This window comes from Canis lupus, chromosome 15, assembly GCF_011100685.1.
Source record: "Canis lupus familiaris isolate Mischka breed German Shepherd chromosome 15, alternate assembly UU_Cfam_GSD_1.0, whole genome shotgun sequence".
NCBI lineage: Eukaryota > Metazoa > Chordata > Mammalia > Carnivora > Canidae > Canis > Canis lupus.
The window spans coordinates 23,248,166-23,265,389 of NC_049236.1; the positions used below are offsets into that span (position 1 = coordinate 23,248,166).

Below are 17,224 nucleotides of genomic sequence, written 5' to 3' on the forward strand. Positions count from 1 at the left end.
TCAAAAGGACCCTGCACTTGTTTTAGTGTTTGCTGTCACTGTGTTGAAAATCTTTAATAATTTTTGAGGGAGGAAACTCTCATTCATTTTGAAGTAGACTCACAAATTAGGTAGCTTGTTCTCAAGATAAGGGTTCCCATATCGATCCAACTATTAAATATTATTAAAACCCAAATTCTTTCTTATTTTTGTTAACAACAGGAATAAACAGAGTGCTAATGTTTTCCTCCCATGTCCCTAGATTACTCCTGTGCACAGGTGCCCAATATTCTTGACATTGATCAAGATAGGTTGGCTCTTTTGGATAGGATAGAGGGTGGGACAGATTGGGATCTCATTTCTTTCTAGAAACTAGAGTCACTCTTCAGGTAATAAAAGTTGAAAATATTTTGCCATGCTCTACAACTTTGTGGAACTGAACATTGTAAAGAGTGTCTAAGGATGCCTGTTAATAATCTCACACAATTTAGTAGGCAATATATGCTATAAAGTTCATATATTATGCTTGTTTAACCAGCCTGAGTAGTATGTTGGGTACTAGGATGGGTAGTACCCAAGTACTACCAAGTACCAACCTTACCAGGTCGGGTGAGGGGATGGGAAGAGCATGAATTTTGAAGTCCGAGAATTGAGTTGTGATTTCAGCTCAACTACTTAATTAGTTGCTGGCTCTGTGACTTGTTTAATTAGCCTCTTTGAGTTATTTCTCTTCTGTGAAATAGTCATGTTATACATCTCCAAGCTTACTGTCAGTATTAAATAAGAGAAAGTGTCTAAAGCCCCAAACATGCAGTCAGTGCCCAGGATGCAGTAAATATCTGAGATATCTGGCACTCAGAAGCTCTCTTTCACCTGACTTCACTCCCCAGAAGTTTTGCTCTTTACCATCTTTCCTCTTTGATGATAAAAAGGGAAACGACCACAGTCCTTGGCTCCAACCCTTACAAACCAGTATGTCTTTGCACAAGAGTGGTTTCTTATTTTCCTCTGTTGCACTTGGGAGTGATTGCAATTTCTATGAAGAATCCTGCCTCAGCCCACACTACAGTGGCCCTGAGCAGGGCTGGGGAGGTGGGAACTCAGCCAATATATTCCCACCAGAAGGCCCCGGAGGGGCATGGCCCAGACCCAGGAGAGAGCTTTGAGCTCTTTCACTGTCTACCAAAAACCAATACATAGCAGCCCCACGGACTTTCTGAGACAATGGTCCTCAGTGAGATACCATCCTGAGCTGCTGTCAGTACTTCAAACCAGGGTTAATCTGGACGAGTCCCCTTCCTGCTCCAGTTTTCCTAGAAATGTACTTATGTGAAGTTTTAGGGTAAAAGGAAAAATAAAAATCCTAATATACTATACTTGGGTGGCCTAGTTTTTTTGCCAGGCACATTACATATAGTAAGTCCTTTAACTATCACAGCATAGGTGTTATGATCCCCTAGATGAAGAAGCTAAACATCAGAAAAGTTTCATTCTTAAGGTACCATGATTACCAAAGGCAGGAGCTAGGACTGAGCTCTCCGCGGCCTCTTGGGCAATAACACACCATGGCAGAGGGATCTTGGAAAATACAGTCCTGCCCTGTGGAGCTCAGCCTGCCGTGCTGGCAAAGTTTACACCCATCATTCTTTCCAGTGGAGAAAATGAGATGGGGACAGTCAGAAGCTTCACATATCAAATGTGACTTCAAATTCAAATGTGATTTTGTAAAACAACAAAAAACAAACAAACAAAACCCCCAAAACTCACCAATTCAAATGATTGTCCTTTTCAAAGAAATTATATTGTGTCCATATATCTCTGCCAATAATGTTATTCATTGTGTGACGTATATTTGAAAACACTTTTTTTGGAATTACCTTGAGGAGTAATTTACTAGCAATTTCAACAGGATTTTCATTCCTTTATAAGCGACAACTTCCTTTCTTACCAAAATTGAATCACGTAACTTGATCATCCACTCACTTACGAAACTTAATCCCCAATGACTTCTGAATGTTCTCCAAATGAAATCCTTCCTTAAATGGCAAAGGTTGGCTAGTTGTGAGAATTAAATGATACTGAGTCAACAAACATTTGTTACGTAACGACCACACGCCAGGCACTATTACAGGTAGTGGGAATAGAGCAGTGAATGTGACAGTTTTACCCTCCCAGAACGGACATTCTGCTGATGAGATGTGTGTGGAAGCATTTTTTAATTCATGAAGAAATAGATATTCATAATAACGACCAACAGTTTCTGAAGACAGTCTCAGTAGAGGAGTTCCAGAACGTATTGAGATACAGTAGCGATGAGTAGGAACATAGACTCCTCTAGAGGGAGATGGTCCCTTTAGAGGACATCCTATTTAAATCAACTGTCAATATCCAGACATATATAATAATAAGTAGTATATGTAGTATAAAATATTTGATTATATTCCTCTAACATCATGTCTCCTATGTAAAAAGGAGGGTAATTGTCTAAGACTAAACCTTAAGTACCTTTGAGAAAGTCCAAACTCAGAAATGTGAATAGGTTATTGAATTATATTGAAAAAACTTAAAGAACCTAGATGGTCCTGAATTTAGCCTAAACATTCAGATGATACGTTAGGAATCCTTGTCCAGGACATGGGTGTTTAGATAGTTCAGTGATCACCTGCCTTATGCTTACAAATAAAGACCAGATACTTGACATTAAGTAGGCCAAATGTCGGGTGATTAACAAAATTGTCAAACATATTTTAAATATGCTGATGGGGTGTTGATATGCTCATTCACAGGTAGTGAAAGCAAATTTAGCAGCTGTATTCCAACAGCCATTCTAATCATTCTAGCAAGAAAACTATGTATAAGAAAAACTACTCATGTAGACCTGACAGGAAAAAAGGAAATTCATAAACAGATTTAAATAACCAAATTTGCCACTTTTTTTTTATAACCACAGCAAGCAAGAACAAATTAGCATGGTGTTTAATGATAAGTATCAAAAAAAAAATTTGAAGCTACAAGAAGCCATAGGAATTTTAAAAACCTGGTTTGAAATGGCGCAAAATCATTTATGTATGTGGTAAATTCTGTGCTTCTAGCTTAGCTATTTAACATTTATTAGATTCCGCATTACTTTTCACTGTAACAGTATAGCTCCCCTTATAATAAGACAAATAATTGTTTGAGATAATTTTTAAAAATCCACCCATCCATTTATTTAACCACTCTCTTTTTTGGTGTCTAGGCACAGTATATCTTTTTATACCAGTGCATTCTGGATCTCTTATCAAGTAAAGGAAGTAATCAGCCCATCTGTTTTGTAAACTATTCAGCACTTCAGAAGATGGACTCTTTGGATGCCATGGAAGGTAAACAGAGGCAACGTGTACCAATTCACTAGTTTACCAGGAGCATTAATTTAATAACAACCACATGTTGAAAATGTTTCAGAAGCTCGGTTAATGCACCTAACAAATTTTCATTATTTTTCTCTGTTCCAAGTTAGAGTAATAGCCTCTGGATCTGTGCTATATTTTTTGCCATGAAACATTTAGATCTTTTGAACTGGTAATTTCAGTTCTCTCTTTTGACATGTTACTTTATGTTATAGGTGATGTGGAGCTTGAATGGGAAGAAACCACCATGTAAATATCCAGACCAAAGATTACAACTGGAAGATATTTTCAAATCCCAAGGGCCAAAGTTTCCCCCTCACTCTTCTGAATTGAAATGTGCAACCTTAAAGAAATCTCTCTGTTTCTGCTACTGTGCCTTTACTAAATGGATTGACATTTTAGGAATAGTCCTAGGACATAGCTAATTCAGGATAGCTATTTGTTTTATACAGAATTATTATGCACTTAAAATGTTTAAGAAAAGATATCCCAGAGATTTTGAAGTCTTCCGTAACTTTGGAATGAGCCAAATAGAAAATTATCATTATATTAGCATTAATCTTTCCAGGTAAATTTTCCCCACATATTGGATTGAATCTTGAACAAAAGTTGTAAATATTGATTCGGTCATGTTATTTTGGCCTCCGTGGTGTTAACGTTTCTTGTGGATAACTTCCAGGACTGTCATAATGATCTGTACTTCCATGTACACCCCTGTGTTTTTGAATCCTCTATTTTATGAGTGCTGAGATATCATCTCGTGATCTCCAACAGCTGAACTGTAACCCCTTGACACTGCCCGGATTACTTAGCCTTTATACAACACACAGTAGCTCTTTGGGGACACTAAAGGCTATTTCAGTTGCATTGTGATCTTTAGTTTGAAAACCAACAAGAAACGAAACAGTGCGATTGCTCATAGGAAGCTGTGGAGTACATTTGTACTGTCTACATCTGTACCTTTTTCAGGACCACTCTGTTGTATAATTAAATACATGGCTAATGCATCAGAGTATTTGTACTTTAGATGTCTATTCAACCTAATATTAATAGTTTTGAAAAGTCTCTCCAGCAGAAATGTATGATGTATGGCAAACTTGTAAACTGATGATGTGCTGCTGTGGTGCCAACAGAAACTTCTGAATAGATTACATAAAAGGATCTTTTTTCATCTCCGAAGGTAGATCATTGAGGAGGATATTTGGTGAAACTACAAACAAAGAAATTAGCCAGCTTGTAGCAAATTAGAGATTTTTATTAACACATTTCAACCTCCTTTTTGTTAGATAGTGACAATGTTCTAAGTAATTTTGAACTATATGAAATTATTTTGTCATAGATTTCAATTAAGGATCATATAATGAACTAGTATCAATTATTCTATTTCCTCTATGATAAGAATTATACCTTATGCTTATTTCTGGTGGCATATACATAGAGAAAATGTGATGGCCAATAAAATTAAATTTTAAGGCATTGACTTACTTTGCAGCATGATTTCAGAGGTCCTTGTATGTATAAATTTTATTTTATATCACATATTGAGATATAATTGATAATTCCCTTAAATAATATAATGAAGTAAATTATATATAAGTACAATATTAATAATGTGTTTACATATAATCATGTCCCAAAGTAACCATAGGTAATAAGAGATTTTAAAATCAATTTATTACCCAAGAAATTAAATTCTTTAATCTTATAAGTAGTCCTGCTTCTTGTTTTTCATGGCAAAGCAGTGTAATAATACAATCCACTATTGTTCCAACCAAGCTTATTCTATAGAAAGTTACAGGACACAGTAAGAAATGAGAATTCTGAAAGATTTAAGTTAGAGTAGAAGTTTCCTTCATATATAAATCAGTGAAAAAGTGTGATGAGCCAGTACTTGTGAATATGGGGTTTTGTATTCATAGAAGACAGCCTTTGGGAAGTACTAATGAGGTTACTTTTTAATGAATTGAATTATAAGAAAATAAACAGTTCAATCTACAGGCCAGCTCACTCTTTACAGTATCTGTTTAAAACAGAGGTGTACAGCGTAGAGTTTCAGTTTGACCCATGTGCATATGCACATGTATGTGTACAAAACAGAGTTTTAATATAAGACCTCTTCTAAAACAGTGCTGGTCAAACTCTACTGTGTCTACACATCACCTGGGGATTGTGTGAAAATGCAGACTCTGTTTCAGTAGGTCCAGGGTAGGATCTGAGATTCTCCACGTCTAGTAAGTACTCAAGTTATAATACTGCTGCTGGATCTCAGGCCATACATTGGATAGCAAATCTCTAAAAGACATCATGGGCAGAATAATCTCATGTCCACCTGAAATTATTTGAAACCTGTTAAAAAAAGTTTTGTCTTCATTCACAGAAAAAAAAAAAAATTAGAACACCTGTTGAATGGGTATTGCTCACCAGGTCTATCACAATTTTAGGTCTATACCTAGACCTAAAATTGAATTAAACCCCACATATTAATGATAGCTAAATTTTCTATTAATGATATTGTGAAATAGCCAATATATAGACACAAGCTATAGGTGGCTGCTAAGTGCAGATTAGAATAATGAGGAACATCTGTAACATTTTTAGATCAGATTTGTCAAAATACGTTGAAGCACATGTACAATAAATGAGCAACATGTGTTTCATCTGAACCAAATGAAACTGGAGCCTCTCAGAATGGTTTGCCAGAGACGAGAGCAGCTGTTAGTATCACCTCTACTTTCATCCTGCTTTAAAACGCATAATTTTCTTCTTTCGGTTTATAGGTGAAATGTATAATAAGGCTTTTGAAAAAGGCTAATTAAACCTTGCCCTCTTCATAAAAAAGATGGCAATTTGCTCTCTGCATCTGGTACCAAACACTAAATTTTAAAAACGAAATTTAAGTTCAGCAAAGCATACATCCTACAAGTCCACGACATTATTGTGGCAAGTCCATTTCCATGGGCCAACTTTCAGAAAACTCACATGAGATTTTTGATGGAAACTGGAACACAAAATACCTGAAATTCTCAACTGAATGATATGAAAAGGTGAAAATATGAAAAAAAGTTGATAAAGCATAATCTTGGCAAAACAGATCACCTTTTTAGGACAAGTAATATTTCATGTTAAGTGACTTTGTAACCATACAGAGTTTTCATGTGGAAGCAGGAGTCACACACCTACCAGCTCATGAAGATGCTCTGAGGAATAGATTAGATTGCACATATCAAAGTGTTTCATAAAAGTACAATTAACTCTGCAAAGTTAATCTTTTACCCAGACTGGTCCGTGTGTAATGTTTATCAATAAGATAGAGCATCCCATTTTTAGATTGTATTATATTTTTTGATATTCGTGCCATATTTATATGTCATATACTGTGTATGTTTCACATGCACTTATTGAAAATTATGGCATTTAGATTGACTTCTGCTAAATAAGACAATTGATTTCATGAATGATTTGAGCATTCTCAAGGAATTCTGAATTAAGATGAATAGGTAGTCATGTGCACAAATAACATAAAATGTGATGTGAAAAACAAGTCAAGAAAATTTTGATTTGGACATTCCAACTAGATATTTTGAATCAGTGTCTGCAATTCAGTCATTTGAAAATAAACCTGTTACCTAATGCAAGGTAACAAAAAATCATTATTCTCCTCTTAACAATACTATGTTTCTATTTTAATTTTCACTGAAAGTATTTTTGGATTAGAAAATAATTTTAGTAAATTATAAACTTTTTAGAATACTTTTATATACATCATTCCCAATTAATTCTTACAAAATCCATTAAGATCTGCAGAGTCCCATATTACAGATGGATATAATGAAAGTTTAATTGCTGTGCCTGAGACTATGTTTAGCAAGAATGGGAGCTGCATATCATAATCAAGTTACTGAAAGTGGATAATAAAGGTAGAAGTTTTAAAGACAACAAAGAAAATAGAGACCTGATATTCAGGGGTTCAAAGATAAGAAAATACACTAAATTCCACTCAGAAATAATTTAAGTCAATAGAAAATGCAATGATGTATTCAAAGCGCTGAAAGTACCTCCTAAACCTAAGGACAACTACATAAAGCTAGAGTTAATAGCATTCTTAATAGTAAAATATTGAAGGCCTTCAGCCAAGATCAAGAAAAGGCAAAAAAAAAAAAAAAAAAAAAAAAAAAAACCTCACTCCCACAACTTCTATTCCACATTGTATTGGCGTTCTTAACCATTACAAAAATGTAAGAAAAAGAAATAAAAGAGATAAGGTTTATAAAGGAAAAAATAAAACTATGTGAGTAGAAAGTATAATCATGTTTGAGGAAATTCTTGAGAGATCTATTTTTAAAATAGCTGCTGAGTATGATAAGTAGCTTTAAAAAGGTAACGGGACATATCATGATACACATATCAATTTTATTTCTACATATGATCAATGAAAAACTGGAAGTTCAATTCAAAATGCCCTTAACAATAGCATCCATAAACATGCTTAAGAATAAATATAACAAGAAATGTGCAGGATCTGTATACCAGAAATGATATGGATGAGAAGAATTAATGAATATTCAAGTAGTTTTTTTGTTTTTATTCTTTTAAGATTTTATTTACTTATTTGAGAGATAGATAAAGAGCACAAGCAAAGGAGGAGAGGCAGAGGTAGAAGTAGACTCCCTGCTGAACTGGAAGCCCAACATGGGGCTTGACCCAGAACCCCAGGATCATGACCTGAGCTGAAGGCAGATGCTTAACCCACTGAGCCACCCAGGCGCCCCTTAAATAATTGTTTTAAAGCATGTCCATGAACTCAAAAACTCAATATTACTAAGATATCAGTTCTTACATTGATCTATAGATTCAATGGAATATCAGTCTTTTTTAAGATTTATTTATTTATTTATTTTAGAAAGAGAGAGTGTACGAGTGGGAGCAGCAGAGGGAGAGGCAGAGAGAATCTCAAGCCGACTCCATGCTAAGTGCACAGCCTGGTAGAGGCCTCAGTCTCACAACCCTGAGATCACAACCTGAGCCAAAACCAAGTTTCAGACACCTAGCTGTGCCTCCCAGGTGCTCCTGGAATATTAGTCTTAAACCCACAAGGCTTCTCTTTTCTAGAAACTGATAAGCACTATGTGCATGCTTTTGTAGTTATGTAGAAATGATGCAAAGACCTAGGATAGTGAAAAATTTTAAATAGAATACAGTTTAATTTACTTTTAAATTTAAGATTTACACTACAGATATATAGTGTTTCTCATTAAAAGAAAAAAATAGAAAGTCGAAAAATAAACCCACACATATCTGATCAATTGTTTTTCAACAAAGGTGTTAAGGTAATTGAATGGGAAAAAGAATATCTTTCCAATTAATAGTGTAGGGACAACTGGATGTCCACCTGATAGAACATGAATTTTTATCTCTTATCGCATTTAACAAATAGAAAAATTAAACGGAAATGTAATACAGACCTAAATATAATCATTAAAACTATAAAGCTTGTAGAAAAGAAACTAAGAGAAAATCCTTATTATCTTGGAATAGACAAATACCTTTGCCTATATTAAAAAATGAAATATAAAAGAAAAAATAACAAAATGTTCCTCATCAAAATTACAGCCTTCTGCTCTTCAAAAGACCCTATTAAGAAAATGAAAGCTCAAACCACAGGCTGGGAGAATGTCATAGAGACTTGTATCCAGCATACACATATTTACAAAATAATACACATAGACCCCCCCCCTCCCAGACACACACACAAATGGGCAGTACATGAAAATGTGTTCAACATCATTAGTCATCAAGGAAATGCAAATTAGAATCAGAATGAGATAATCACCCCAATAGAATGATTAAAATTAAAATGACGGTCATATCAAGTCATCCTGGCAAGGATTTGGAACAGTTGGAACTGGAAGTAAATGGTAGTCACTTCTGAAAATAGTCTGATAGTTTCTTAGAAGTTAATCATAAGACCATATTATCATTTTACCCAGCATTTCCAATCCTAGGCATTTATCCAAGAGAAATTAAATTATACTTCTCAGGGTGCCTCAATGGCTCAGTTGCTTAAGCATCTGCTTTCAGCTCAGGTCATGATCCCAGGGTCCTGGGATCGAGTCCCGCATGGGGCTCCCTGTTCAGCAAGGAGCCTACTTCCTCTCCTTCCAGGCCCTGCTCTCTCTTGTCATCTCCATGTCTCTCAAATAAATAAAATCTTTTAAAAATAAGTAAATAGAAAAAAATAAAATATATTTCTCAAAAAAGACTTATATTAGTAATGTTCTCTTGCTTTAAAGATTTATTTATTTCAGAAAGAGAGCACGTGTGTGTGAGAGTGGGCAAGGGGCAGAGGAAGAAAATCTTTAAGCAGACCTTGCTGAGTACAGAGCTGGACAGGCGGCTTGATCTCAGAGCCCATCAGATCAGGACCTTAGCCAAAACCAAGAATTGGCCGCCTAACAGACTGAGCCACCCAGGTGCCCCTATATTTCATCTCAGGTCATGATGTCAGGGTAGTGAGATCGAGCCCCACGTTGGGCTCTGTGCTCAGTATGCAATCCGCTTGAGATTCTCTCTCTGCCCCTCTCTCCACTTACACACTCTCTTTCTTTCTCATAAATAAATAAATAAATAAATAAATAAATAAATAAATAAATTCTTTAAAAAATTGTATACATATGAGTGCATCTTATTTTATGTAAATTATAGTTCAATAACGTTGATTTTAAAAATAGAAGGATAGTGAAAAAGTAGTCACAAGATAGTTACAAGATACCATTTACAGAATTCTTAAAGAACAAATAGTATATAATTTTAGGAATTATTTCACAGGAGAATCATGATTTACTCTGACGTAAGAGGAGCACAGGTACAGTGATGGATTGCCATGAATCAGGGGGATCCTCAAGGGTTTCAAACGCATTTATAAATCTTGGTGTAAAATTTGAAGCATCTATGGGCTGTATGGCAACACAGATTTGTCAAAATTAAGTGATGAGTAAAAAAGTTTCTATTATTATTTCTATTCTATTCTCTTTGTGTTTGAAAAAATTCACACTGTCACAAACATGAGTAAATTTTAAACTCTAATACTTTATTAAAATGGCATGAAATATTTATGTGTTATTTTCACAAATTTATCAGTGTCCTCTCCTGCTTGAGTGAGCACAATATGGAAATATTTACTTTTGTCACTTACCTACTCCATTCCCAAAGCATGAACAATTAGGTGTTTTGAACATTAAAAATAAAACTTGACGTGCTCTAAGTGCTTTCCACAGAATTCACTGTGTTCTTACTCACTTCGTATTTATAACCAGGTGAATTGCCATGGAAGATATGATACATTCCCTTGTTGGGCTTTCAGACCAGAACAGGGTTTCATGAGTCTAAGGACACCACATTCATAAAGTTGATGCATGCTAACAGGATTAACACCTACTCCCTGGATGTATCAGAAGTTTTACGTGTTTATGTTTTAAAGAATACACTTAAAATTGTGATGTGAATAATCTGCATTAAAAAAAGACTATTATTTTACTTATTGTAACTTAATAACCACCTTCTTTATTGGACTGTTACTATGTGCCAGGCACGCTTCTAGAGGCTCTACAAATGTTAATGAATTAATCTCCTGACAATTCTTGGAAGTAGATGGTACTGTGTTTTACAAATGAGAAGACAAAAGCAAAAGAAGGTTAAATAATCTGCCGAAGGTTACACACTAAGTAAACGTGAGAGTCTAGGCTTGAAATGGGAAGTCTGGTTTTGGAGGTGCAGTGTTAGCCATCAGGCCCCAATTTATGACCTAGAGACCACTGTATATTAATATCTTTGATCTCCCCTAATTAGGCACAGGACATACACGTAAATGCTAATTACCCGCTCTTCAAGAATAGAAGTTCCCTGCTATGGTCTAAATTAGTCCCCGTTATACAAATTGTTCATGCCACAAAGCCAGTGGTAGTGCTGGCCTTTGAATTCAGGGACCTAGTCCAGTATTCTTTCTGTTACTTGCTGCCTCCTCTGGTAAATGGTCCAAACCAAATTGTATTGTTTTTGCTTCCAATTCCCTATAATTTGTTGCCTGATTTATCTCCCTTGGCCCTCAGGTCTGATCATTTCACTAATCTGTTCAATAGTCTTCATTGCCTGTTGAATTAAACTCATAAAAAAAAAATCCTTTCAGGGCACCTGAATGGTGCAGTGGGTTAAGCACCTGACTCTTGATTTCAGCTCAGGTCATGATCTCAGGGTCCTGAGATCGAGCCCTGCATTGGACTCCACGCTCTGCACAGATATTGCTTGGGTTTCTCTCTCCTTCTCCCTCTGCCCCCACCACTCTCTAAAAATAAATTCATTAATTTTTAAAAAATCGTTTCTCATGATATTACTCTTTTTTTTCTAGACTGAAGCTTAATGAGAATACTTGCTGCTACAAAAACACACCCGCCACATCCTAATACCATGTGCATGCTCCTACATTTTCTTCAATAGTTCTTATCCAGTTGGCATTCCCCACTTACTAGATTGTCAGCTGCTTGCGAGCAAGGTCTACGTTCTCATGATTTTATTCCCATAGCATTTGCTGTAACATCTTATATGGGAGAGAATCTCAAACAAATATGTTCAGTTGAAAGTTTGCCTTAGCAGAAGTAAAATAATATCGCCTATGTGACAGTATATTCTCGTACTAATGCACAGTTGCTAAAATATCTTTTCAATCACGGAGCAAACACTGCTGAATCAAAAGCAAAAGTGGGAGAGCAGAGAAACCTGGCACACAACAGTGTCGTTTGTTCAGGGTTATCAGGTTTTCCAGAATTAAACCAAGATCTTGATAGAATACAGGAAAACCTTTAGAACAACTGAAGTTGACGAAAAAGAATTCTAAACATTTCTAAACATTAATTACATTTCTAAACATTCTAAACATTATTCCACAGCTTTTTCCCCCCTTACATTATAGACACTTCAATAAACTTGGTTTCACAATTCAAAACAGCTTGAAAATAGCAGCACCAATAGCTTATATCGTTAATATTGTGTGCACGCATGCACACACACACACACACACACACACATACCTTATTATTAAAAGCACATAAGTCTTCAAAAAGTAAAAATTCAAGACCATTTGAAATCCAGCATATTTCAATAGCCACTGGATAGAATAATAATACCTATTGCAACCAAAGGCCTCTTTAAGAAAACATATTTTTCTTCTCTTTAAATCACATTATATTTACTCTCTAAGGAGTCAGGAATGGGTTTAGCATATTTTTGAAAGATCTTAGCAAAATTAATCAGACTAAAAAGGCAGGGTGAGGCAGTTTCAGAAGAAACTTGAACCAAGATCTTCCACAGAGCGAAGCTGGTGCTAGAGATACAGAGGCAGGTCTGGATCCAGCTGTCAGTATGCACTTGCATGGAGGCAGACACCAGGTCCAGAAGGACAGTAGTGAGCAACAGGTGGCAAACCAGGCTAGCAGGACACATGAGGGCGGACTAGTAAGAGGTAGCATGTCATAACAGGCAGGTGGAGCAAGGCTAAAGAGAGTCCAGGGACTGGCGCCATGTAGATCCAAGAAAAGGCAGAGGCAAGAAAGTGGGTCAGCAGGGAGCAGGGTCCTATATGCCAGCTGGATTTAGACACCACTCTTTTCCTCAGAAACGTACACAAAGTAGAGACAACCAGGCAGGTTTCAATGGCCCCTTATTTCCTGAAGATAGATAAATGATGATGATAGATGATAGATAGATAGATAGATAGATAGATAGATAGATAGATGATAGGGATAGACCTACACATTTATACGCACATATATCTCTATCTCTATATCTCTCCTTCATAGAGCATGAGCTCTAGATAAATGGTAATTGAATGAATGAATGCACGAATGCCTTAAGTAACTAGGGTATTAGAGAGATTTTAGGGACAAAAAAAATTATCACAATGAGTTACCAAAAGTAGATACCACTAATGTAAACCAAAACAATAACAAAAATAACAATAGAGGTCAATATTGACATAATTTGGTACAAAAATATTGTACCAAAAAAGAAAACCTAGGAGATAAAATAAGTAGACTGAAAAACTTTATAAGTAATAAATTCTCTAATCCAAGTGACCCCAATATAAATATGCCAAAACCATAAGTAAACCAATTAATGATGAGAAGATATAATGAGAAAAATTAGTTCACTGATTATGTCCAAATTATGATAAAATACCATGAGGTTAAATTTATAGGGCATTTCTGAAGGAACTTATAAAACAGGGAAATCTAAAATATGATTAAATGTTTTGGTAAGGGAAGCCCATTATGAAGAACATGATTCTTTTCAAATTACTCCATAGGTGTAACAAATATTCATAGTACTGGATTTTTTCAAATTTGTAAGAACTGCTTAAGTTTGTCTAAAAGAACAAATAATTGGGAAACAGGTTAAAATTTTTTGAGCAGGAAGAGTGATGAGAGAATTTTTCTTTCATATATTGAGGAGTTTCATTAAATAAAGTGTATTAATGATACGAGACGGAAGCAATACCTCAATGAAACAAGTTTTTCTAACACAGACCAAATTATAAGGTTTTAACATGTCGGTAAGGACAAATCACAGTGGAAAAAAAAAAGATATTCAATAAATGATGAAAGGAAACTGGCTGCTAAGAAAGAATCATGTTAAATTTACCCAACTCACCAAAAACCCAGATTAATTTTGGAGTGAATACATCTTAGTATGTGCATGACCTTATTATAAATCTCTTTCAGGATAATCTCTCACCCAACTTCTAATGCCCAGTGGCTCATACCACTTCAACATAAAACATTTACATTTTCCCCCACAGTTTACAAGAATTCAAAGATCTACATAGGTCCCAGAAACAAAATCTGAAGTTTAGACTACTGGGCCACTTTGAGTAACCTTATTTCGCAGTCCAAAAAATAATAATAATAATAGGTAATTAAAGAGTAGCAAATAACAGAATCTGTTCTACTTAGGAAGGACTGAACTTCCCATAGAATTGAAGCGTATCGTGTGGAGCAAGCTACCTGGTTCCCTGTGCCACGGTCTTCACGTGTATCTATCAGAAGCAACTCCGTGTAACCAGAAAGCTCAGCCTTGCCCCAAACCCTGAGAAGAATTTAGTCCTTATCCAGGGAAATTTACTATATCCCTTCAATATTTCTGGGTCAGCATTAGTAGAACTTTGCTGCAGTGTGGTATATAGGTCTTGTTTCCTGGTCTTAAAATTAAAGTTCTGTCTTATTTACCAGATACAGTAGTTCTAGTTTCTGGATTTATTTGATTTTCTTAAATGACATGCATTACAAAAGTAGAGAATGTTTATTATAGAATTTTTTAACTACATAAAAATCTTTTAAAAATGTACATCAATCAAAATTCCAGTACCTAAGTGTAACTACTTTTTCCCCTAAATATAGCTATTATTAACAATTTGGCATAGTGCTTTTACATTTCTTTCTTCTTTTTTTTTCTGGTCAGGGTCATGGAAATAAATGCATCAAAATTTTATTAAAATGTTTAATAGGGTAATTGGAATATTTACTGTATTGGCTTGAAGTATGGCTGCTTTGCTTTCAAAGCTTGGACTTTGAAATTATATGCAATTTACAAAAAAATATTTAAAATGAGGCAGGTGTGGGCGGCTCCGCAGTTGAGCATCTTCCTTTGGCTCAGGGCGTAATCCTGGGGTCCTGGGATCGAGTCCTGCATCAGCTTCCCCTCAAGGAGCCTGCTTCTCCCTCTGCCTGTCATCTGCCTCTCTCTCTGTATCTCTCATTAATAAATACATAAAATCTTATAAAATAAAATAAAATAAATAAAATAAAATAAATAAAATGAATTCTATCCAGACATCTGCTAAAGGAAGTCAGTTGAAAGGCAAGGCCTGTTCTGAGTTTTCCATCACTGTGGGATTTTTTTTCTATGTTTATTGGATTATTATTTTTAAAAATATGTATTTGTTATGTTAATCTCAATTTTTAAGAAATGTCCTTTCTGCATACTGAATACAATCCAGCTCTACTAAACTGGAACTTATTGTCTAATTTTTAAATGACATTTCATGTAATCTAGCAAAGTTGACATTATAATATGGAAGAATTTGTACTTCAGCTTTCATACTTTTCATAATATAACAAGGTAGGGGAGCATACACCAAGAAAAATGTCATTGTGTGAACTTTTACAAGATGTTTATGCAAATTTAATTCCAGGAAGGAATTCTTTATAAAAGAAACGATACATGGGGACAGGTGATTCATCCTAGCATTTTTTGCTACATGTTTGCTTTCACTTTAAATGTACAATGTGAAGATTTAGATGTGATATCAACTCGGAAGGATATTGTGAAAAAATAGATAATATAAATAATTCTTAGATTTTAAATGACAATTTGAAGTGTCTCATGGTAGGGAAGCAGTAAATATTGGTATTTATTAACACTTCTGTATTATCATGTGGAAATTCGGGTTTTTCAGTAATTAAATTATAGTTTTATTTCTTCCTGACACTGTACCCTAGAATCCATGTTTTAAAGCAGGACTTTCCTCATTGGATTTTACAGACTTAATCCAAAAATGTAAAGTGTTACATTATTAAAATTTTATGATGATTATCTGATAAAATGATAATATTTTATATACATTGGGTTAAAAATTATAAAAATTAATTTTACATGTTAAAAAAAGCAAGACTTTCCTGAGGAAAAGGAGTTGTGTTATATAAAATTACCAATGCTATTCATAATTGAAAAACTATCTATTTTGATCTAATGTAAAATCATTTTAGAGGGATATGTATGCTCATCAAAAGTCAAGATCTAGTCTTATGTGAAGTAAAAAAAAAACTATATCTGAGATTTCATTGATCTTCCTTTTACTTAATAAATTAAAGTTAGAGGTGGGTCTTTAATTATTTACTAGCTTTTATTTGTCCAACAAGGGTATCTATCAATTAATAACTGGGCATCTAATAAGTGTTGGGCATTGTGTTAGGTCAGTTGACTGTGCATTAAACTCATCTGGCCTTTTCCACACCTCCCAGATGATCATACGTGCAGCCAGATGAAAAAGCACTGTGCTAGACACATTTAATTCCAGCAACAACTCTATTAGCTTTTACAGAAATATTCTACTTCAATTGGGCTGCAGTGGGTCATGGGAATCCAAATTTTAACAAGCTCCCCTAAGGATTCTGATGTGATACCAAGATCACTTCTTAAAATAAACCTTGAGACCTGGTTATTTCCTTAAGCGCCTTATATAGTCTACTGTCTTCATTTCAAAGGACTTTTATTAAAGGGGCTATCCAGTATGTAACATTAAAGATATCGTTTTTTTAAATGAGGATTCACTGGACCAAAAAATGTTTTACAAAACTAAATTCTTTTAGGGTCAATTAAAACATAATTTTATTACTATAAAGCCAAGACTTTATGATGAAGAAAGCTGAAAAATATAAAGAGGGGAGTTAAGCATTACAGCTTTCTGTGCTGAGTTCCATACTGTTGTAACAATTTTAGGGAAGCTGAACCAGCAGGGTCTGGGGGAGGTGAATAGATAGCAACACAGATCAGCTTCTAGAGAGTGTCCTGGGGTAAACACACATCCTGAGGATCTCACTCTAACAGGGCCAGTTAGGCGAAATAGTGATTCTTGTTGACATTGAGGCCAGGAACATCAAGGGTGGCCAGGTATTTGGGAGCTGAGTGACCAGGAACAAGCAACCCACCAATACTTCTAAAATCAACAGCCAATAAGCATACTCTCTTATTTACATAGTCTACGCGCCTGAACTCAAAATCCTCTACTCTAATTTAATGGTGACAGCCAG

At 35.1% G+C, this 17,224-nt stretch overlaps 1 protein-coding gene and 1 long non-coding RNA gene across 3 annotated transcripts in view; one reads left to right on the top strand and one right to left on the bottom strand.

The window, feature by feature from the left end:
• Nucleotides 1–7,545, top strand: part of PTPRQ (protein tyrosine phosphatase receptor type Q) — a 246,833-nt gene extending 239,288 nt beyond the window's left edge. The window contains 2 exon segments of the mRNA XM_038558531.1: nt 3,218–3,341; nt 3,584–7,545. Of these exon segments, the coding sequence (XP_038414459.1) occupies nt 3,218–3,341; nt 3,584–3,621 (162 nt within the window). The 3' untranslated portion in view covers nt 3,622–7,545.
• Nucleotides 1–17,224, bottom strand: part of LOC102156585 — a 76,346-nt gene that overhangs the window by 47,481 nt on the left and 11,641 nt on the right. The window lies entirely within an intron of this gene.